The sequence below is a fragment of the Gekko japonicus genome, unplaced genomic scaffold (assembly GCF_001447785.1).
Source record: "Gekko japonicus isolate JY-2015 unplaced genomic scaffold, Gekko_japonicus_V1.1 scaffold341, whole genome shotgun sequence".
Classification (NCBI taxonomy): Eukaryota; Metazoa; Chordata; class Lepidosauria; order Squamata; family Gekkonidae; genus Gekko; species Gekko japonicus.
In genome coordinates, this window is record NW_015170898.1 from 539,190 (window position 1) to 563,964 (window position 24,775).

General features: G+C 44.0%; 1 protein-coding gene across 1 annotated transcript in view; it reads left to right on the forward strand.

The window, feature by feature from the left end:
- Window positions 1-19,000, forward strand: part of SNX10 (sorting nexin 10) — a 68,869-nt gene extending 49,869 nt beyond the window's left edge. The window contains exons 6-8 of the mRNA XM_015418571.1: window positions 2,895-2,993; window positions 17,580-17,795; window positions 18,230-19,000. Coding sequence (XP_015274057.1) covers window positions 2,895-2,993; window positions 17,580-17,795; window positions 18,230-18,311 — 397 coding nt within the window. The 3' untranslated portion in view covers window positions 18,312-19,000. The remainder of the gene's footprint in view (window positions 1-2,894; window positions 2,994-17,579; window positions 17,796-18,229) is intronic.
- The last annotated feature ends 5,775 nt before the right edge of the window (window positions 19,001-24,775 follow it).

Here is a 24,775-nt window from a genome sequence, read left to right on the forward strand (position 1 = left end):
GTGTGACAAAATAAAAAATAAAAATAAAATACAAAAAATACTCACTTGCCGGAGTGTGCGCTCTTCTCCATCAACACGGCAGGGCTGGGTTCTTCCTCCTTCTTTGCCCACCTCAGCCAGTGGGCCAGGAGGAGGAGGAGGCAGCGCACATGGCAGTCACAGCTTTGGTGGGGTCTTGGGTGCAGCAGTCTGGTGCATGCAGCAGCCCCGTCACTCCCCCCAAGTGTGAATGGATTGGACTGGCATGGGATTAGAGGGTTGAAAAGGTGCTGCACTGTTTATCCATCTCTGTACCATTGTTTTTTTGGCTTCCTCAGGCCTGGCAGTCAAAGCACAGTAGCGAGCAAGCGAGATAGTCAGGCGTGCCTTCCCAGTAGCCTCCCCTGTGGCCTCCAGTGCAGCACTCGAGAGAGATAGTGACCAGCGAAGCCAAGGCAAATGCACAGCACTCTGCTCTCACCCTGGCCAGATCAGACTGGTGTGGGAATGGAGGGCGGGACTGGTGAGGTCATGGGATGCAGGGCAGGGCACCAGCAGGCAGGGCAGGCAGGGACAGGGTGCTGGCATGGTGCAAAAAATAAGAAAATAAGTTATTCTTGAATGAAAACTGGATGGTAAGTCGGGGCATTCATAGTAGGTCGGGGGCATGTCCACAAGATGCCCCACTGTGGCTATGGGCCCACTCGTGACAGTTCATGAAAAGCAGAAAGCAGAGGTTTACCCTTCCATTCTGCTCTTCACGAGAAACAGCTGAGTGGCTGGGAGGTCCCCACTGCTGGCTCAGTCTCATTTAAGCCCTGATTTCACCTTCCCATGGCTTTTTGTTGGAGCAGAAAGCAGAGTTTAAATGGTTTGGAGCCATTTAAACCACCACTGCTTTCTGTTCTCTGCAGCTTTCCGCCAGGAGCAGAAAGCAGGGGTTTAAATGGTCCTGCTTTCTGCTCCCTGCAAAAAGCTGAGAGGAGCAGGAAAAAAGGTAAAGGTAAAGGTTCCCTTGCTCAAAGGTCAGTTGAATCCGACTCTAGGGTTGCGGTGCTCATCTCCGTTTCAAAGCTGAAGAGCCAGCGCTGTCCGAAGACATTTCTGTGGTCATGTGGCCAGCATGACTAAACACCAAGGCGCACGGAACGCTGTTACCTTCCCACCGAAGTGGTCCCTATTTATCTACTTGCAATTTCTTGCTTTCGAACTGCTAGGTTGGCAGGAGCTGGAACTAGAGACGGGAGCTCACTCCATCATGCGGCACACTCGGGTCTCGAACTGCTGGACTACCGACCTTCCACAGCCTGCAGTGCAGCATCTTAACCACTTGAGCCACCGCAGCTCCTTTCTGTGAGGAGCAAAAAGCAGAGTTTAAATGGCTCCATTGAAACCCTGCTTTTAGTTTCCTGTGGCTTTTCACAGGGAGCAGAAAGCAGGGCCGTTCTTGAGAGATCTCCCCTCCCTTTCTGTTGGCCACAGCTTGCGGCAGCCAACAGCAAGGTGGGAGGGAAGTCCCTTCCCGGGAGATCTCCACACACACACCCCTTTCTGCTGGCTGCAGCTTGTAGTGGTAGCAGCCAGCAGAAAGATTGGAGGGAAGTCCCTTCCCAGGAGATCTCCACCTTCTTTCTGCTGGCTGTGGATTGTGGCAGCCAGCAGAAAGGTGGGAGAGAAGACCCTTCTTGAGAGATATCCCCCCCCTTTCTGCTGGCCACAGCTTGCAGCGGCCAACAGAAAAGTGGGAGGAAAATCCCTTCTGGGGGAGTCTTCCCTCCCCTTTCTATTAGCTGCAGCAGCCAGCTGAAAGACCAGAGGGAAGTCCCTTCCTGGGGGATCTCCTCCCCCTTTCTGCTCCCTGCTGCTTTGGGCTGTCTTCTGCCAGCCTTTTAAAGTTTAAGGGGACTGCACAAGACAGCCTGAAATAGCTGAGCGGTGGGGAACAAGCAGCTCCCAACCGCTCAGTTGTTTTTCAGGCTTTCTACAAACCCTGTTTAAAGGGACTTTGGCCCCTTTCAATGGGGTTTGCACAGCCACAAACTGATCTAGTTCATAAACAAGCCTCCTAGCTCGTGGTTAGGTTCATGGTTCATTATTTCCCTGGTTCATGCCCATCCCTACTTCATACATTGATTTCTCCTTTTCTGTATCACAAATGCCTGGAGTGAGTAAAATTCTTTTGGGTTGGGTTCCAGTATTTAGCCTTTATCTAGCATTACAGGGTGTGAAATATCTGGCTTTATTAATTTAGTCCGATTTTTTAAAGCCACCTTTCAGTGAAAAACATGCTTAAGGCAGTTCACAGAAGATTAAGTAAACAAGAGTTAAACGGTACAGCTATAGCTGTCCTAGCAGCAAAGGGTATCCATGGATTTACTGTGTTGGCAATGAGTTTATAGTTGATCTATCTGGGGCTGAAAAACGTTTGCTTCTCAGCAACTATCAGTGTGAGAGGTTTGCAGGGTGTGGGAAAGGAGAAGGCAGAGACATATTCTGACCCCTGCTGTAGTATCTTTCCTAAGCCTCTTGAACTATTAATATTGTCATATCTTATTTATGTAGTGCATACAACACTGCTAACCACTCTGTGAAATGGCTTACTTATCTGCCCTTGAAACAGAAGGGAAAAGGAGAGTTGGAGAGAGTTGGAAATGACATAATCGGCCAGTCTTTGAGAGCATGGAGGCAGACTGGATCCATTGCCAATTGTCTGCTTAGTATTGGGCACACAAAGCCAGCCCAGTTCTAGGAACTGCACATAACAGAGGCAAGTGTCTAGTTGCAGAAATCCAGGCCCAGGAACTGCATGCAGCAACCTCTCTGTGTCCAGAAAGGGTTGTGTGAACAGAGGCTTCATTGTAAACAGTAATTCAGTTTGGGGCATTAACTGTTTTTGGTTTGTTTGTTTTTTAAAGACAATTGCCAGAACTGCCATCCAAAACTCCATTTTTTAGCATAAATAACCCCCAGCACGTTGACCATCGTCGGCAGGGCTTGCAAGACTTCCTCCAACAGTGAGTATATTGCTTTTTTGGAAGGTGATAGTGCTGTTGCTTTAATGAAGTAATTAATGGCCTACTCCTGCTTGCATGCCTCATCTCTTGTACACGACAGCCACCTTGTGGCCACTGCTGAGCCTTATTTGCACACTCTCCCTTGCCTTTGTTGAAGGGACGTCATAACTGATGCTTAACAAGGATTTGTGTTTCAGTGGCTGGCTGCCCTTGCCCTCGAGGTTTGTAAACATTTGTTTTCCCCCTTCTAAAGCACTCTTCTGGTCTTGTTTTTATTTAAAGTTTTTTCTGAGGGGAACTGATTTGTAGCTCTGGAGTATAAGCTAAACAGAATTTAAAAAAAACAATAGACTTAAGCTGCCCTTTTGTTTGCAATATGAAGAATGTTCATGCATTGCATAAACACAGGAAGCAGGAGTACTAGGTTTTTTGGGGGGGGGGCAATCCTAAATAGGTCTGCTCAGAAGTAAATCCCATTTGATTTAATGAGGCTTACTCCCAGGAAAATATTCTTAAGACTGCAGATGGTAATGTAAACTGAATTTCCTCAGTGGTACCCATTTCCAGCTACATGCAAGTTGGAAGCATTTTCATCAGATTACCTGACTATGGTGGTAAACCCGGAGTCTATCAAACCTGCTTCTGCTATCCAGGGGTCATTTCATAGAAAAAGAGGTGCAGGAGCTCATTAGCATAACATTAGCACAGCTTATTTGCATATGCCACGCCCCCTGACATCACCAGGAGTGTGTCAGAAGGCAACACCTACCACTCAGGTTCCACTGTACTGTTTTGGATTGCTAGCTATTGGGGGGGGGGATGTGCAGATCTGTCCTCGCAGAGGAGGGAGAGCTTGTACCTGAATAAAACGTGGTCTTAAAGGTGCCACTGGACTGTTTTGGATTGCTAGCTATGGGGGGGGGGACGCACAGACTTGCCCTCCTGTTGGGGGGGGGAGCACAGATCTGCCCTCACAGAGGAGGGAGAGCTTGTACCTGAAGGTGAAGGGTCCCTCTGCAACTTACCTGGCTGCCTGTTACTCCTCATGGCGCGACTGAGGGCTGCTGGGAGCAGGGGGTGGGGCTTGTTGCATGTTCGCGCTCCTTACTGCCGGAGCTCCGCTCCTGTGCGCTCCTGCAGGAAATGACCCCTGCTGCTATCAATATCACTCCTTTTGATCTGGCAAGATCACAGGGGACAATCATTCTTTCACCTTTGTGATAAATAATTTTATACCTTTTTTAACATTGCAAAGATTTCATGAGGGGGAGGGGCTATGGCTCACTGACAGAGCATCTGCTTGGCATGCAGAAGGTCCCAGGATCAATCCCTGGCATTTCCAGTTAAAAGGATCAGGTAGGAGGTGGTGTGGAAGACCTCAGCCTGAGACCTGCTGCTGCTCTGAGTAGACTTTGATGGACTGGTGGTCTGAGTAGACTTTGATGGACTCGGGGTCTAATTCAGTATAAGGCAGCTACAAGTGTTCATGTGAGGGGGAGAGGCTTGGCCTTTGTATCCAAGCACATGTCTGTCTATAGAGCCGTCTGACAGGAGAATGAGGTTCAAGTACAACTATGATGTTCTTCCTTAGGGGAGAAGAGCCATTGCTTAGTGGAAGAATATCTGCTTGGCATGCAGAAGGTCCCAGGTTCAATCCCTGGCATCTCCAGTTAAAGGATCTGGCAGTGGGTGATGTGAAAGACCTCTGCCTGAGACCTTGGAGATCCTCTGCCAGTCTAAGTAGACAATACTGACTTTGATGGACCAAGAGTCTGATTCAGTATAAGGCAGCTTCATGTGTTCATGTGTGTTCATGCTGGTAAAACGCCAGTGTGTTTACATGGCCAGCACAATGTAAGTCTATAACTGAGTGTTATTGAACAGTTCAGACAAACATGTTCAGATCTGTGGACGGATGCCCTTGGACTGCAAATCCATATATACAAATATTGTTTTGTTGGTATTAGACGGTGCTATTGGTGTGATCATGTAATGATACTACATCATGGCACATAGTTGTTGCTCTTGGGACTCTTAACAGCAGTTATTTTATGTTACCATATTATCACTTGCAACCATCATCCACCCCTTCATTATTTTTTAATGGCAAAATTTTCATCTACAATAAATGTTTTCTTATATTGAACCACAAGCAAAGACAGGGTGTAAATGTTTTAATTAATAAATAACGCCCCCCCCCGGCCAATCTTTAGTTTTTTAAAGTTTCCCATAATGGTCATAATTACAGCCAGATTACTTTGAAGGGAATACTGATGTATTCACACTGCTGCAGGTGCCAGTTTTTGCTGGCACAGAGGACCTTTATTCATGAGCAGGATTTACAACATCTGAGAGAAACCACTGGATCATAGCTCTTGTTACATGGCGCTTTCACACATGCTGAATAATGCACTTTCAATGCACTTTGCAACTGGATTTTACTGTGTGAAATGACAAAATCCACTTGCAAAGAATGGCAAGAAATGCACAGCTATGCACTGTATCACACAATCATATCAGATTCACCACACTGCTGTACAGAGGTGCAGATTCCTTTGGGTACATAGAAGAGTTGCAAACAAGAAGTGCAAGAAACACCATCTGTGCACTCTGGTCAGTGTATAGGTGTGAGATATCATGTTCTCTTGCTCATGGAGTGAATTGGAAGATAGGGAAGCAAGGTGCATTACTGCTCTGAACCAAACACCTACATAAGAAGCCCTGCCTTGTCAAGGTAAAGCTCCCTGACTAGGGAAGGAAGGCTGCATATAGTACAGGATATAGGGACTGGCAGTCAACAGAAAATTGCACTGGTGGTTTTACACTACATTTAAGAAATTCTGTTGTCCTCCTTGTAGTTTGCATATCACTCAAAATAAGTTTGCAGCCCTCATGGTGTGTATGTAAAGTGCTGTCAAGCCATAGTGTACTTAATTCAGTCCCATAGGATTTTCAAAACAAGAGGTAAACAGAGGTAGTTTGTCATTTCCTGCCTCTGCATAGTGACCCTGGACTTCCTTGGTGGTCTCCTATCCAAGTACTAACCAGGGCCAACTAGGCTTGCCAAGTCCCCCTGGGGGATGGGGAACCCCCCGCCCCAGAGGCCCGTTCCCCGCCGCCAGCGGATCGGGCCCCGGGGGAACCCCACCCCAGCGTGCATGTCACCAGGAAGTGACGTTATGACGCCGGGCACGCTGTGGGCGGGGCCATGGTCATCCGAGGGAAAACTCTATGGTTTTCCCTTGGATGGTCGTGGCCCCGCCCCCAGCGTGCCCAGCGTCATAACATCACGTCCTGGTGACGTGCGCGCGCTCCAGTCGCAGACCAGGAGTCCCCCGGTAAGGAGATTTTTCAACTTGGCAACCCTAGGGCCAACCATGCTTAGTTTCTGAAATCTGAAGAGAGCTGGCTAAACTGGGCAATAATTGTAACATTTAGCATTTATATAGTGCTTTCAGTGTTCAAAGCCTTTCACATACCTTAATTATTCTTCCCTCAGCCCTACAAAATATGCGAGAATTATTATTCCCATGGTACAGATGGGGAGTGATGGGGGGAGAGGCATGTAAATTCTTTGTAAATTCTTGGCAGAGGTGACGTTTGAACTAGGAACCCCCGACAACACGGCTTGTTCTCTTACCAGTTAACTTTGCCAGAGAGAAACTTTGAGAAAGTGACACATGAAAACACCCGTCCTTCACTAGCCATTGTTCTGTCCACAACCTATAGTCGCTCAGCTTAAGTGGGGGAGGAGGCAAGCCTACCTCCTTCCATGGAACGATCCTTTCTAGGGGCCAGTTACTAACCAGTGAAGTATTTATATTATTTAATAGGACTGGTGATACTGCTGTATGAGAGAGAACTCTGCAGATATTTCTTCCTCAGTGGTTATACCTTTAAATTATAGTTTGGGATTGGGTCATGTTAGCTAGTGACCCTCTCCCATGTGAGTGCTTAGGAACATATGACCATGGCTGGGAGTGCCGTTAATGAACTGGTGCCTTGATGGGACTGTATACGAGGCTTCTGTAATTTGCTGCACTTGCTAAGGCTGTGTGTGCAAACTGTTTCTGGACAGGTTCATAGAAGCTTCCCATGAGAACCTCCCAAGTGCAAATTCAGTAGCAGCCCTGCACATGTCCAAAGCTGTTGCATGGTTTTGCCAACAGAACCAATCCTAAACATTCTGGTGTCCTCATCACTACAAGTAGCAAACGTTCCCACAGTCGCAGTTACATGGTGTTCATCTGGCTTATGATGAAAGGAACTAAAAATTTCCAGTAACCTGTAATTATCTTTTACCAGTTGAATCTCAATCTGTTGTGTTCAGAATCCCAAGAAGGGGACAGAACAGGCCCATCATATTGAATGAACTAAAACTATTCCCACTGTCTTTGAGCCTGAAAATTTCATCTAGAGGTTAGTGGCTAGCTTGCTTTATTAAAGTGAATTATGGGCAGGCTTAGTTGATACTCCCATTTAATTACTTTAAGCACAGGTTTGTCTATTTAGCCAGTCCAGCACCACTATTAAAGTTTGAGGTTTTGTACGTAACCATGGTTGATATAGTGCCAGAAGCCTTTATTGTCTGCTTCTTCTCAGGTCCTAAAGAGCAGAAGACTGTGAGGTAGGTGGAGCTGAGAGAGCTGTTTCCAGAATTGTCCTTGAGAGAACAGCTCTGACAGAACTTTGACTTGCCCATGGTCATCCAGCAGCTGCAAGTGGAGGAGTGGGGAATCCTGGTTCTCCAAGATTAGAGTCTGCACACTTAACTACTACACCAAACTGGCTCTTGAGAAGGTGCTGTGTTTGGTCCCTTTCCATCTCCAGTTAATCCAGTTCATCTCTGATAGCAGATGGGGGGAGGGGGCTTCTGTGCCTGAGGCCCCTAAGTGCAGCTTCCAGTCCAGTAGGCCATATTGAGCTAGATGGAGAAAATGGTCTGACTATGCATAAGGCTTCTTCGCATGATCCAGTGTTGCCAGGAGTAGCATTACAGAAATGTTTTCCACCATTGGTAGCTTCTGCCATTATCATTCTTGAATTGTTTGAACTTACACAGTTTGTGGCTATGAACTTGGGAGGGAAAGTGCCCAGGTTAAGGGGAGAGGGCATCTGCTGATTCCCATGCTAGAAGCAAATAGAAAGGTCAGATAGGTCCACCAGTTGCCCCTCCACTGCCATTGTTCCCCACCATGTAGTAAGGGGAGAATGAATGAAAGAGGAAGAATAAGAATGTGTGCATGTTTGCTTTTTAGGGTGCGTCTGTGTGCAACTGTGTTTGTACATATGGGTGCTTTAGGGAAGGAGAAGGACTGAGGAATCAATCTCCTCCTTCCACCCCTCCTTTGCACTTTTTACAGTTTCTTACATGCCATTGTAGTTCTTATTTTTAACCATCTTGAGTGCCCTTTTGGATAGAATGGAAACAGTTTAAGGTAACGCTTGAGTAACACAAATCGTAGTTTTTCCTGTTTCAGTAAAATGCCGAATGGTTAGTAAATTCTTCCTTGCCTATACTTAATTGTTAGTTTTAGCTATTATCAGTTGTTGTTTTTACATTTTCACTCTAGTTTGGTGTAGTGGTTAAGTGTGCAGACTCTAATCTGGGAGAACTGGGTTTGATTCCCCACTCTTCCACTTGCAGCTGCTGGATGACCTTGGGCAAGCCATAGTTCTGTCAGAGGTGTTCTTGAAAGAGCAGTTTCTGTCAGAGCTCTCTCAGCCCCACCTACTTCATAGGGTGTCTGTTGTGGGGAGGGGAAGGGGTTTGTAAGCTGCTCTGAGACTCCGAGTGAAGGGTGGGGTATACATTCAATCTCTTCCTCCTCTTCTTCTGCTTACATTCAGGGAACTCCTTTATATGATTTAAGGAACATATTCATTTATTATTATTAATTAATACTTTTCTTTTAAAGATATATTGTAGTAGTGATTAATACATTGGTCAGTAGTTTTAACATTTTACCTAAAGGATGAAACTGATCTGTATTACTGTAGCCTGCATTTCCTGAGAATTCCTGTTGAATCGTGAATATGGGTGCATTCAATAGAGGGCACCAGAACACAGGCTGTGTTTGCTTGTTTCTGTAGCGTTTGATTCCCCCCCCTTTTTTTTCTGTCATGGTATGATGTAAATGGGCTGAGTAAATTTGTTGAAAACAAAATCAGAGTGTTAACCTTCTGCGCACATGCAAGCGTGCATCTGTCACTGTATTGGATTACAGAAGATACAGGAAATCTTTAGTTAGGATTAAGTTGTGCTGCTCACCCATATGTTCTCCTGCAACAGAACAGTGTGTAATATACCTAATAAAATCATGTTGAAAAGAACCAGAGTTTGGCCTCTGTCCAAATAAGACAAACCACATGGTTTGCCTTTTATTAAAAAATACCTTCTTTAGTTTAGGGAGGATAAACATGTTCTGAAGCTCACATCCTGCACCCTCCACAAATGGTCTAAAAGTAAACATCTTGGGAGATAGTCTTACAAAGAAAGGAATTAAAGTGTGGTTTTATAATCTTCTATTCCACCAGAGATTAGGATCTTGAAAAGCCTCTTGCATGCAGAATTCCAGGCTTAGCTTGTGCCAGGTCCTGGGCCAGCAAAAAAAAAAAAAAAAAGTGCAACAACAGAGTGGCCTCTGGGAATGTTCAGGCTTGCTTTACTCCTCACCATTGGGACAGTCTTCTGCACTGGAGCAGCTAGGCATGCCTGGGCCTATGTTTGTGCAGACACACATGCAGAAACTCTTTAGAAGAAGCGTACTGTAAATGGTTAAATGAATAGATATTATCCCTGTTCCAGTATTTGAATCTGCCTGTTAAAAATGGTGACTTCTAACCTAAACCAAAATCCTGAGTGGCTAGCTGTTAATTTGTAAATTTGGGGTGCATGTTTAAAAGTCGATAAGTTTTCTGTCATGTTTGTTCTTAATGTAGATTCCCCACTCCTGCTTTGTCATCTACTTACTTGGGTGGGGTTTTTTTGCCCCCTGCTTTTCATACCTGTGGGTTTTAACCAGGCCCATAGTCATGGTGGAGCTATTCGGAGCTCTGCCCCCTCCCTTAAAGGGCCAGCCCCACAAGACCTCCAAGTTTCCTTTTCAGATCTCCCCCCCTCCCGTGATTTTCTTCCTCTTTTCTTGAAGGGGCTTTCCAAGTGTGCCTCTCTCTTCTCCAACACAGCGACTCCCTTTTGCCGGTGGTGGGGATCAGGTCGCTTTCTCCTCCGGTGTCAGCACCAATGCCAATTTCCTTTCCTTTCCACCCCTCCCCCTCCCTGTAGATATGGGACCACTGAGCACAAACAAAGCTCTGCTGGAGTCAAAGTTCCTCCGTCCCAACTCACTTTTCCAAGCAGGCCAGAGAAGCTGGGAGTGTCATGGGCACGGAGGCTGCCTCTTGAGGCGTGGGCAGTTTCCCGGGACTAGCTTCCCTGGCGGGCTGTCCAACAGACAGCTGCTTTTGCACTCACACCCCCTGCATACACAGGAAGCTTCAGCCCATTGCCAGAGGCCCCCCTGACCACCAAGCCCTTCAGCAGAGCTCCAAAGTGCCTTCTCTGTCCCTCCCCGAGGTGGCAGCTTCCCCAGGTGGCTTCCCTCCAGCGGCCTTGGAGAGGGTGCCTATCATGCTCCTCTGGGCAACCAGCCCGGCTCCAGTGGGCAGCCACCTTCTCCCTCCAGGCTGCCACCTCTCTTCCCCTCCCCAACCAGATCTGCCCCCACCCAGCACTTGTGGGTGCCTTTCTCAGATGGGAGTTGTGTGTTCAGCCCCCTGCCACAATTTTATTTGAAGAGGGACTGCTCAGGCTCCCAGCGCCTGTCTGGGGAGAGACTGAGGTGGCTGGTCCCTATAGCAGTCCCGGTCTGGTACAGACACCAAAGGGCAGCACGGGGCTGGCAGAGGCACCCGGGGTGGGGGTGGAGTGCTGATGGGGGTAGGTTCAGACAGAAAAATAATGGCAGCCCCACCAGCTCCACCATAATTTTTTTTGCCCCACAAGCCACAAAATCCTGGCTACCGGCCTGGTTTTAACTGTAATCCTAAATGCAGTATTTATACTGAAAGATCTTAGCCCGTCTTTTTGCTCATTTTTAACCAATACTCCCTCTAAGCTGTAGAGTCTTGTGAGCAGAAATTCGACTTTGTGAGCTATTGGCATTAAAGTTGTGAGCGAGCGAATTGGCTGCTGCATAAATCAGTTTGCTCTGGAGCCCTCCTTCCTGAGCTAAGACAAAAATGTGTGAGCCAGAGGCTAAAAAACTGTGAGCTAGCTCACACTAACTCCGCTTAGAGGGGACACTGCTTTTAACTAGTAAAATGCTTTTCTCCATCCATATTTAGTGTCAATAATTGGGTGGTGGGGTGGTGGGACAGTTGTGCCTTCCTCTGACCTTAGAAGCAAACAAGGAGAACCTTTAAAAGTTTTTGTCCTCTGTCCTTCATATTTTTGGAAGCTCTCTGCAAATGCCCTCAGGATAGAGAGGTGCTCCAAGTTAGGAGTACTTTTTTCATCATGGCTGTAAGACTGGTGTGTTCTGTGATGAAAAATACTGTATGTGCTCTTGCTGTTGGAGTTTTGGGTGAAGATGATTCTGCTGAGAGAGATTATCATCTTACAGATGCAGGCCACATCGCATTGAGGAGTGAGGTAAGGCTTGGCCTGGACCTGGCTTACTTCTTGCCTTAGTCTGCCTCCCTTGGTTTTGATAGCTGTTGGGAATCTCTTTTGATTGTGGCCACTGCCACAGAGAGAACGGAAGTGAGGCAAAGACCAGTGCCGGAGCCAGCCCATGTCCCACTGGGCTTTTGTGCCCCACCAAGACTGACCCAGTCTAGGATGTTTTTCCTCCTTGGTGATTTGGCTGGCAAAAATCACATCAGACTGTGAAATTCCTCCCACCTTGGCTTCTGCTAGTCTGCTCATATTATGATTCCCAAGGCTAGAGCCTGAAAAAGCTGCTGCATCTTTTAAGAGCTGCATAGAAGGGAGAGTATCAGTCACTGTGGCTTTTCAGGTCAGTGCTGTAGTGGCAGGAGAAACTATTCTTGCTGTTTTTCTTCTATGCAACTGACAGCATGGGAGGCCTCATAAGGTGTGGACCTGGCAATCCTATGTCTACTTTAGCCCCTGGTTTATTATTTTCTGCCTATAACTTGCAACCTTTCCTGTTCCAGGCCCTGTATGATAGGTTTCTCCAAGCTCCACATTCTCCTTAACTCTTCCATGCTTGAACTCCATGCCTCTACCACCAACCGTTCCCTGCTTTTTGGGACACAGGCTGCTCTGCCCCGCTTTCTTTATTCACCCTGCCCTACCTGGCATTCACTGTTCTCTTTCTCAGTTGCTTTCCTGCCAATACAGAGTTTTTCTAATCTTTAGGCCAGAGGTGTCACACTCATTTGTTACAAGGGCTGGATTTGACATAAATGTGACTTTGTCAGGTGGGGCCATGTGTGCCATAAAATGTAATGCCGGTTACTGGAGATATAAACTTTATAAAGGACAGCTGCTGGTAAGCTTCGAGTTGGTGCACACTTGCTGCATGGCCCTATGGGCTGGGGGTGCAGAGGAAAACCCGCATGGGTAGACTGGAGAGCCAGCGGTGCACTGCTGGGCAGATGCTCCCTCGCTGCCTGGAGGGGGGGCGTACCCCTTCCCCTGCCTGCTCCCAATGCTGTGAGCCTGGGCTCCAGGGTAAAAATGTGAAGCAGCTGGGTGTTGTGAGCTCCCCACTGTGCCCAAGCCACCATGGAAGGGGACTGGGAAGACAAGTTGAACAGAAGCAGGGGTGGTGGTGTCCCAGGTCCAAGGCCATGTGCATAGTGGGACCTAAGCCAAGCCAAGCCCGATATGGCAGAGATGCTCATGTGGCAGTACCTGCCTCCGGCCAAGCCCGCCAAGCAGTCCATGGTGGGGCAATGCTGGGGGTTCAAGACAGAGCTCGTTGGCAAGCTGTGCCACCCCCATGCAGCAGCAGCAGCCACCTCAGGCTGAAGGCCACTGAATCATCTGATTGGGGAGCAGGCACCTCCTATGGGGGAGGGAGGCCCAGCTGCTGAGTCACGTGCTCAGTGGCAGGACTAGGTCCCCAATGTGTGGGAAAGACTGCGAAAGAACACCCCTCATGGGCCAAAGCACAGCTGCTGCATGGGGTGTGTGAATATGGCGGTGACGGTGGCTGCCAGCAGGCCCCAGCAGAGGATCATCTGCACCCCCTTATGTGCAAATTTTGATCTCTGTGGCCATCTGGGACAGCATCCCTAGCTGCAGGCTGAGCAGAGAGATGTGTAACCTTGCCTTGGAACCTTGAGCCAGCAAGAATGCGGCTGTGGTGGCTCCAGACTTACCAGTGAGGCTGCCACTGAAGCAAAGGGGTTCTGCTTGACTGCTGCAGATGAGGTTGTTCTGCAGTGCTGAAGCCACAATCAGCGTGGCTCCCCCCAGCAGCCTTCTGTTCCCTCCCTTGCACTGGTTGCTTGTGGGCCAGATAAGAGCCCTGGATGGACTGCTTACAGCCCCTGGGCCTTATATTTGAGACCCATTTTAGGCCCTTGCATTTTTTCCTCATTTGTCTTCTCTGACTTCATCCTTAATAACTCGTGGGCACTGAATGAAATTGTTGAGCAGTCAGGTTAGAACGGATAAAATGAAGTACTTCTTCACCCACATGGAATTCACTACCACAGGAGGTGGTGGCAACTACAAGCATGGACAGCTTCAAGAGGGAATTGGATAAACATGGAGGCTGGAGCAGAGCCCATCAGTGGCTATTAGCCACAAGGTATAGATAGGAACTCTAGGTCTGGGGCGAGTGATGCTCTGTATTCTTGGTGCTTGGAGGGGGGCAACAGTGGAAGAGCTTCTAGTGTCCTGGCCCCACTGGTGAACCCCCTGATGGCACCTGGTATTTTTGGCCACTGTGTGACAGAGGTTTGGCTTGGATGGGCCATTGGCCTGATCCAACATTGGCTTCTCTTATGTTCTTAACGGACTATACTTTTTCAGTTTAGTGTCCACTGTTAACCACACTTTCTCTGGGGTTCTTTGTTTCCCTATCTCCTGGGACCTCTTCCCGCACAGTTGCATCTCTTCCCTTGTACTTGTGTGAGGGATGGGACCTTTCTCCCCGCGTGACTTTTCCACTTCCATTACAAAAGTGGTGCTAAAACATTATATAGCAGACTGTGCTGTTCCCTCAGAAGTAAAAAAGTTTCTGAGCATTCTATATTATTATAGCAATAAATAGTTTCCTGTATAATTCTAATGTAGGAAATCAGTGGTCATAGGAATGTCTAACTTTGTGTAGGATGGGGCTTCAGGTTCAGACTGTGTTCTGTAGGCTACCTTGTAGTCTCTGAAGAATAATGTAATGCTCTTTCAGGAGTCCACCACCACCTAATGAAAATCTGTTGAAAGTTAAGATTGCCTCAGAGGTGACACAAAGAATAGGCTACACAAGCAACACTCTTTTCGGTCAAGCACATGCTTCACTATACCTGTCAGTTAATGGAAATAATGGATGCAAAAAGCAGATTTCATTTCATAGTGCAGAACAGAGAAAGGTGCTTCAGGGCTTGTGCAAGAGCATCCATGTTTCAGTTCACAGGTCAACTTATGCTTTACAGAGTTTGTGTTTCTAGGCCACTGTACCTGTTGTTTAAGGTGCATTATCTAATTTGAGGTCTCTTCACTTTCTTAAACCTCCAGATGGCACTATTAAGCAGAAAAGAGAACTAAAATAATGAGTCCAATGTAAAAAATTGGAAATTGAATTATAGCTGCAGGGGGTAGGGGTAGAAAAGGACAGTAGCCTTGAGGTACTGATCAACCTGTACTCTCATCACTTTTGTTTGCTGTTCCCATGTGTTAGGTGACCAGCAAGTTAATAACAGTGCTTCAGTAGTTCAAGGCTTAGCAAAATTGCACTGGACATGAAATAAAGCTAAAATGAATTTCTGTCCAATATCATTGACATTAGTGCTCATTACTTTTGCTGTGCAATGCCTCAAACCATCAAAAATCAATTTTAAAGATTACCCATTATTTTATAAAGAAAATATGTTTCAAACAGCAACAAAGCAGTAGCTGTAGTATAATCTCATGAAGTGTTACGTAGATTTTTTGCCACCCAACTAAAATCTAACTACAGAAGCCAGTATATTTTTTTCAAAAAAGGCACAGTGTGTTGTTAACTGAACTTTATGCATGCTAAACTCAACCGATATTTGTTAAAAGATTCTCAATTTAAACTAGTGGGCTGTATGTTTGTATTGTAACCGAGTCTTTTTTCCTGTAAAATTATTTTGATTGTGTTGTATCTTATTTGTTAATTTGGGGTTTCCTAAATACTAAGAGTCGGTATGAATTATGGTTTCTCAATATGAATTGCGGTTTCTCAAACTGATGCCATAGAAGCTGCTCCTGGTGGCAAGAAACTGAGTAGTTTTCTGGAATCAGATTTGGGGCAGAATCCTGTCAGAGCTGAGTAATTTTAAGTTTCACTTTCTTTTATGGGAAGAGCAAGTGCTTAAGTGAGTAATCTTAAACAGGTCTACTGGCAGTCCTACTCAGATCTCCCAGGAAAGTGTTCTTAGGTTTGCACTGTAAATTACTCCCATTTAAAATACTAAGCTTAAGTCTGAATTGTGCTCTTGGTTTGAAGATAGTAGCTGTGTAGAAAAGTGTATATGTATTCTGTTGAATAGTACTTGTAGTGGGGTGGGGGCAGCTGAAGGTATAAAAGAGTAATATCAAAATTAAATGAGCATTAAACCAACCTGGATTTTGTGAATGCTGGTTTTTGCCATTGCTGTCTGAGAGATACACAGATGTCTGTGGCACATTAATGGCCAAGAGCGATCAGCCCAGGGTAAAATTGCACAGGACCTTGAAGACATCCAGAGCTCTTTGAAATCAGGGATTTCATATTTGTTGAAGTACTGAGGACAACTCTGGACATGTAATCAAACATACTGTTATAACTGCAACTAGTTTAGGTGCCTTTATGTAGCTCTTTTCTTTCACCCTGGCATCTGGGCAACTGCGATTTTTATTTTGAAAGAAAATGAAAGTTCCTAGCCTTTTTGGTTGTAAAGTACCTCAGTAGTGTTTAGGCAGTATATGTGTTTAGCATAACATTTTAGAGGCCTGATCCTTTCAGTTTTTGTACAGCACCCTGTGTGTGTATTTTTTTAATGGATCCTTGTTCTGATAACCTATTGCTTCCGAACAGGATAAATATACACATGCTTCCTTATTAACTTTTTAACTTATTCCAAGTACAGTTTGAAATTCAGATCACCCATAGCTTTGATATTCTTTCCTGCAAATACTGTATGAGATATTTCCAGTGTTACGTCTGTATTTATATTCTGGTAACTTTCAGTAACTAATGGCATTAAACTACAACAATTATTGGATTCTAACAGAGAATTTAATAATGCGGTGCTTCTCTTTTTGATATATTTAACCCAAGAGTTGTGCCTCTCTTTTTGATATATTTAATCTAAGTATGGTTAATCTTCTTTAAAGAGAGAACCAGGCTATGATTCTGCATTACCCCTGATTGGGAGAAGTAGCTTTTAGCTGTTGCTGTTACACTAATGGCAAATCTTGGAGAACATTACGAGTAACTTCTTGCCAAATACATGCTGCAGTCCTGAAACTACTTTGGTGAAGTCTTGTAAGGCTTCAAAATTATGATTGAGAAAGGATACATTTTACATACCACTAAATACCTCCAATCAATTTTGAGGTGTTATATGTAAATTTTTAGGACCTCAGTTCCACAGTTACTATAATCTATAGGGACAATTTAATGTTCTAAAGCAACATAACAGGAAAAAATAGACTGAATGATCACAACTTTGTGTGAACTTGATAAATCTACTGTGTTTTTAAACACTGCAAAAATGCTGTCATTCTTGAAAATACTTTATGCTACATTTTGTTGCATTAAAAACATTTTTTTGCTAAATTGAACATTTTAAATGAAAACATTGACATGAATGATCATCTGGTTCTCTGAAATGATTTTACAAACCTGTTGAAAATGAAGATTCATGATAATTGTACATGACATGAAACTTCTATACAACTGAAAAAATACATAATTTGAGTTAGCCCAGGTAAATAAGTTCTGTTTAAAACCGGTATTTGAAATGATGGTCTAAAACTTTTGTAGTGCCTTTTTCATTGATGTAGTACTTTTTAGAAAGACCACAAGGTTATTGATTGCAATTCAGCTCCTATAAGGGTATGCTACCTCCCCCCCCTTCACCCCAGCCAAAAAAAAAAAAGAGTAATTGATCCACATGGTAGTAACAGATGGTTAAATGGGAAAAAATGCCCTTGGAATTATTCGTATAACAGATGTTCTTAACTATTAGCTTCATGTTTTTACTCACCTAAAATTCCAAATAATTTAATAAAGATAACACATGCTCAATTACATTAGGATATATACTGCATTGAAAACTGCATTTGGGCATAAATTACAGATAACTGAAAAACAATACAATATTGGAAAAAAGAATCTTAAAAGCCTGTTCAGGTTTCTGATTTGTTTTTATTTTTAGGATCCTCCAGAATCCAGTTCTGCTTTCAGACAGTAGACTTCACCTCTTTGTACAAACCCAACTGAGTCCAGAAGAGATTGAGGCGTGTGTATCTGGACATACTAAATATTCTGTGGCTGATGCAATCCAGGAGTTTGCCTCTTTGAAACGCCGTTTCCCTATAGAACATAAAGAGAAGAAAAAAGAAGAAAATTTTGCGGATTCAGATTCTGAGAGGTTACTTCCTTACATCCTACTAAACACGCACACATAATAATAAACACACTTCACTTTTTTTGTTGTTGTTGATGCAATACTAAGATAATGAAAAAATTAATTGACTGAGATTTTATTGAGCTGTGACAGCTCATCATAGGAGTCTTCACATACACCTCCACACTGAATTAATGAATGCAGTAGAAATTCAATTATCTGCATTCTGATTATGTGAATTTCATTTAGTCAGACTTGAATTATTCGCGTTTAAATTATCTCGCTAAAAAAATATCCAACTGCACTCCAAATGGCTAATTAAAAGTCCAAATTTCCTGTCTTTCTTTTGTGACTGGGGATAATTAAAGTTCTCCTCTGTTACTCAGGCTTTGAGTGTGTTGTGAAAACCAATTTCCTCTCTTTCTCTCTCTCCTCCCCCTCCGCCCCATTCTCTGCAGTTCATCCTCAGGGCTTGGACACAGCAGTGATGATAACATTTCACACGGATGTAAAGCAAGCACAGTTCCTGAAGAACCCTGAAATATCATTGTATATTGCTATCTCTAAAATGACAGATAATACCTTCCATTGTGGCTGAAAGTTACATGTTACACTTCCGTCCAGTTGTCAAAGCTTTGTCTTTTCTCTGTTCGTCAGTTCATTTATTCATTTTACATTTGTATGCAGTTAGAGCCCCTCCAGTACTGAATCATACAAATATTGTCTGTACTTAAGTAAATGGGATTCTTTTACATGATTTCTGTGGAACTGTACTAGATGGGGGTGGGAGCAGAAATAAAACTACTGGCCACTATCCTGGGGTGTCTTAATTTCTGGAAACTCACAAAATCATCTGAATTTTTAAATGACAGTTCAGCTGTCTTTCCAGTCTGTTGTGATCCACATAAATATATTGTAGAAACAAAATAAACCTTTAAGTCAGTACCTTCACAAAGAAGTAAGTGATGGGTTGAGTTTACTCTTCCAATTCACTAGTTAAAACATTTAAACTTTTGTTCCTAACATTGAATCAAGTGTTACAGCCATAATTAGTAGCCACAATCCAGTGCAGAGTGAGGCATGCTTAAGGCCATTTAATAACATTAGGTTTACACACCACCCAGTCCTGTACTAAACAGGGGTCACTGTATGGTGTCTGTCTTTTTGTTCAGGTGGGCAGCCGTGTTGGTCTGAAGCAGCAGAACAAAGTTTGAGTCCAGTGGGGCACCTTTAAGACCAACAAAGTTGTATTCAAGGTCTAAGCTTCTGTGTACATGCACACTTCTTCAGATACAATGTCTTTTTGTTGTTACTGTCGCCAAGAAAAGTCTTTTGATACAACCTATAGTGATTGTAGTTATATTTTAAAATTAATTTAAAAATCAAGTTTCTTACAAAGTTGTAGAAATAGGAAGGAACATTTTAGCCAGTGAATATTTGAAATAAGCCTCTAAGTGACCTAATAGAAGTTTATGGTGTTTTTGTAGAGGCAAATTTAAAGATTCCAGCTGGGTAGCTCCATAAATTCATTCATGTATCTTTTGACAGCCCCAGTATAACTCCTCTGGAACCCTGTCAGATATGCATGTACTTGGAAACATTCCGTTCAAATAAAATATATGTGTTTTAAGGACATGGGGTGGGAGGGGGAGGAGAGCAGGTAGCTACACTGAGCCAATCATTTTTTTATTTTTTTTGGTCAGCATTTCCTAAGATAAACATCAAAGGGCTGCAGGCAAAACTATATCTCCTGATCTCTGATGGAAACCTAGCAGCAAGATATGCTCAGGCAACTGTTAGAAAATTTAATTAAAGCTGTAAGTAAAATGATTTGTAATTGTTTACCTAGGGTGAACAAAGACATTCAACACAAAAGCTGCCTGAAACCGTGACAAGAAAAATTTACTGGAATAATTTAAAATATTAACGTTTATTTTAAAAGTATGTATATGTGATTACTATTAATTTGAAGGAATTTGTGCACTTTTAAGTTTTATAAGCCTGCTGATAATCAGTACACAATATTTAAAACCCCTTTATGCCAGAGCAAAGCTGTGAAGAAATGATTAATAGTGTGATCCTACATGTTTACTCAGAAGTAAAGCCCGATGACAACAATGGAGCTAATTTCCACTTAAGGATATATAGGACTGCATCCAGTTATTTCAGCCTAAAGATCCTAAAAGCATAGCAAACAAAAAGCACAAGGACAAACTTCTAAAGGCTGAGTTTATCTCAAAGCAACCAAATTCAGTTACAAATTCTTGGATTTGTTATTACCCTTTGCACAAATCACATACTTTTACACTGTTTGCTTCCTGTACTTTTGGTCAGCCTTTCATGCTGCTTTTTTTTTAAAAAAAAATAGACTAATATTTTAAATGCCAAATATTTGTGAAACATTGGAATGTTCAATATCGTATGCTCTACTGTTTATTATGTATGGAATGTGTTTGTATTTTGTCACATTTCAAATAAAAATGTTCTGTATTTAATTGATTATTTCCTATTCTTTAAATGCCAATTAGTTTGTTTTTTATATTTTTGGTATTTTGATTCCAGTACATTACATTTTCTAACAACATACCATGACTCCTTCATATTATGTTCCCCACTTCTGGATTCATTTAATGTCAACATAAGTTTTTTTCTTTCTTTCCTGTTTTATCTACATTCAAAAGTAAGTTGTTTTTACCTTTATGTAAAATAGAATATTTTGTTGAAGGGAGGAAAAAGGCATTTAATTTATCAAGTTTCAGAATGGGTAACAACTAACTGAAAAAGGGGAAAGAATTGCACACTTTTAAAGAAAGCCGCACATTCTCCTGGATTGTAAAAACCTGTTACTTGAAAACATACACCTTTTGCAAAAAATAAAAATTAAATATCCTTATTGCACTATTCATTTTAAAAACTATTCATTTTTTCTGACCTTTACAAACTTGACCCTTTTTCTCACCAGCAATTATCCTTTTAATGATTAAATATCTACTATATTGACTTCTCTAATTTCCCCCTCCAGCAGGGCTCTCTCCCTGACACACACAATCATAATTTTGCAGAAGAAAATAAACCCTTTTTTTCTTGGTAGTTATAGTAATGTAGGTAAAAACCCAATTCCTTTCGCAAGTTTTGCTCCATAACAATCATTTTGTCTATGCAATTACTTAAGCTGTGCTGTGTCTGATTTTGCTCAATCGTTAAGAATTCCTGTATCAATTGGTACTTCTCCTTAACAAAGGCCTCAACAGTCCAGATTGAAGATAAAACATGCTTTGAAAAATTAAAGTTAAAAGTTAAAACTGCTATCTACTATATTGACTTCTTTAATTTCCCCCTCCAGCAGGGTTCTCTCCCTGACACACACAATCATAATTTCGCAGAAGAAAATAAACCCTTTCCTTCTTGGTAGTTATAGTAATGTAGGCAAAAACCCAATTCCTTTTGCAAGTTTTGCTCCATAACAATCATTTTGTCTATACAATTACTTAAGCTGTGCTGTGTCTGATTTTGCTCAATCGTTAACAATTCCTGTATCAATTGGTACTTCTCCTTAACAAAGGCCTCAACAGTCCAGATTGAAGATAAAACATGCTTTGAAAAATTAAAGTTAAAAGTTAAAACTGCCCTGACTTGGAGGGGGGGGGGGGGAGCGAATCTGCATCCATCCAACTTTTGTTCTGGAAAATCTTAGCTTTGTTACTTAGTCTGTCACGTTATTTTGCTCCTTTTTGTATAATTTACGCGAACCAGAAATTATCAACCCAGACAGATCACTGGTCAGAAATTGGCCAGCTTCAATTCACCCTCGAACAACCACCACTAGAAACACAAGTATTTGCGTGGAAAAGGAATCAGTTTTCCAGGATTGCGCTCTGTACCTTTCAAAACGCGTTTAACCCTTTCCCCCTTCTCTGCTTCTGTGATTTAGAAACACACCGGCAAAAAAAAACCTGCCTAGAACGCTCCATTGCTCAGCTATCTCCAACTCCCCCAAAACTTTTCTTCCTCATTGGTTAACTTCCGCAGGTGGTCTCTCTCTCTCTCTGACAGCAACAACACAAATCCCTGAGTCTTAAGCCTTGCAGGCTTAAAGGTTTCCAGTCCACATCCCCTCCCCTGCATGCTAAACTTTTCTCCAAACCCCACTCACTCACCATCTGGCTTCACACTAGGCGCAAACCGAAGACTGCCTAGTCATCAGCAACCTTCCCCCTCCCCCTTTGCTCCTCTAGGCAGCCTTTGCACCACCTGGAGTTGCAGTTTGCTGCTTTCTTACCTCAGGGCCTTGATCCACTCTTCCCCCCCCTCCCACTCCACCCCACATGCTGGACTTTTTCCTGCAGCTGCAAGTCCACACTGACTGCGGGCGTATGCAAGGCGCTTGCTCAGCAGCTCGCTCTCTCCCTCCTCCCCCCACTCCCTGGGAGTCTGTGTGTTCCCGGCGCCCTCCATGCTCCCGAGCTCCGCCGGGGGCTGTTTGTCAGGTAGAGAAGCCAGCCGGCCTTGATCTCGTAACCCATAGCAACGGCCCAACTAAGAATAGGGGGAATAGAGCCTGCGGGGAAGAAGCAAGAGATCATCAGAGCCAGCAGCCCAGCGCTTCAAAAGCAGGCATCGAGGAGAACAATAACAAAAATAATGTGGTTCCCCCCTCCCCTCTGCAAATCACAAAAGGGGGGAGAGCAATGCAGGAGCCTTTCCCCTAAAGCAGGAGCGCTTGAGTTTTCAAAATTGGCAGTGAGAGGCGTTGGTGTGTCTGTTTGCGGAGAATCGCTCTTCTCTCTCCCCCCCCCCCGACATATTGCAGATGAATGCGTGAAATGATAGACGCAGAAGGGGCTGCAAAATGTTAGGCAAATATGCGGTTGCAAAGCGGCCGCCGGGGGTGGGGGGCGCATTCCCAGGCGCCGACTTGATGGTAAGCTTTTGTTATGCAAAAGCCCAGGCTGCCGGCTGTCGCTGATCGGTGCCGACCGGGGTTTGTCAGATGACTCCTGAAATAAGGGTAAGCGGAGCTGTGGGCCTTATTGTTTTCCATGCGCTGTGCAGGGAAGCAGAGCTGAAAGGGAACGGGATGGATATGGAGCTCTGTCATTCTACATTAAGAGGAGCGCCTTTAAAAGGAAGAACACCCGAACTTGGAAGTTTGAAAAACAAGGGCTGTGACAGGGCAAATATAGGTAGCCCTGTTAGTCTGTGATGGCAAAAACAGTCACCAGTTAAAAATACATTGTTGTTGTTTTTGTTGTTCAGTCCCACAGTTGAGTCCAACTCTTCGTGACCCCATGGACCAGATCACGCCAAGCCTTCCTGTCTTCCGCCGTCCTCTGAAGTTGGCTCAACTTCATGTTTGTTGCATCTATGACACTGTCTAACCATCTCATCCTTTGCCGTCCCCGTCTTCTTTGACCTTCAATCTTTCCCAGCATCAGGGTCTTCTCCAGTGAGTGCTCCCTTCTCATTTGGTGGCCAAAGTATTTGAGCTTCAGTTTCATTATCTGGCCTTCCAGGGAACAGTCAGGGTTGATTTCTTTTAGGATTGACTGATTTGATCTTCTTGCAGTCCAAGGGACTCTCAAGAGTCTTCTCCAGCACCATAGTTCAAAAGAATCTATTCTTTGGCGCTCGGCCTTCCTTATAGTCCAACTCTCACAGCCATACATGACTACTGGGAATACCATTGCTTTGACCATGCGGACTTTTGTTGGCAGGGTGCAGTCTCTACTTTTTATCATGCTGTTTAGGTTCGCCATCACTTTCCTCCCAAGAAGCAGGCATCTTTTAATTTCATGGCTGCTGTCACAGTCTGCGGTGATCTGGGATCCCAGGAACGTGAAGTCTGTCACCACTTCCACGACTTCCCCTTCTATTTGCCAAGGAGTGATGGGGCCGGATGCCATGATCTTAGTTTTTTTGATGTTGAGCTTCAAGCCCACTTTTGCGCTCTCCTCTTTTACCCTGAGCAAGAGGCTCTTTAGGTCCTCTTCACTTTCTGCCATTAGAGTGGTATCGTCTGCATATCTGAGGTTGTTGATCTTTTCCCCAGCAATCTTAATTCCCGCTTGTGATTCATCCAGGCCAGCATTTCGCATGATGTACTCTGCATATATATTAAATAAGCAAGGTGACAGTATACATCCTTGTCGTACTCCTTTTCCTATGCTAAACCAATCAGTTGTTCCATATCCGGTTCTAACTGTCGCTTCTTGGCCCTTATACAGGTTTCTCAAGAGACATGTGAGGTGGTCTGGTACTCCCATCTCTTTAAGGCCCTGCCATAGTTTGTTGTGATCCACACAGTCAAAGGCTTTAGCATAGTCAATGAAGCAGAAGTAGATATTTTTCTGGTACTCTCTTGCTTTCTCCATAATCCAGCGAATGTTGGCAATTTGATCTCTAGTTCCTCTACCTCTTCGAAACCCAGCTTGTACTTCTGGCAGTTCTCTATCCACGTACTGTTGAAGCCTAGCTTGTAGGATCTTGAGCATGACCTTGCTAGCGTGTGATATGAGTGCAATTGTGCGATAGTTTGAACATTCCTTGGCGTTGCCCTTCTTTGGGATTGGAATGTATACTGATCTTTTCCAATCCTGTGGCCACTGTTGCGTTTTCCAAATTTGCTGGCAAATGGAGTGCAGCACTTTAACAGCATCATCTTCTAAGACTTTGAATAGCTCAGCTGGAATACCATCACCTCCACTAGCTTTGTTGTTAGCAATGCTTTCTAAGGCCCATTTAACTTCACATTCCAGGATGTCTGGCTCGAGGTCAGTGATTATACCGTCGTGGTTGTCAAGGACATCGAGGTCTTTCTTGTATAGTTCTTCTGTGTATTCTTGCCATCTTTTCCTAATCTCTTCTGCTTCTGTTAGGTCCCTACCGTTTTTGTCCTTTATCATGGCCAGCTTTGCATGGAACGCTCCCTTGATTTCTCCAATTTTCTTGAAGAGATCTCTAGTCCTTCCCATTCTATTGTTTTCTTCTATTACTTTGCACTGTTC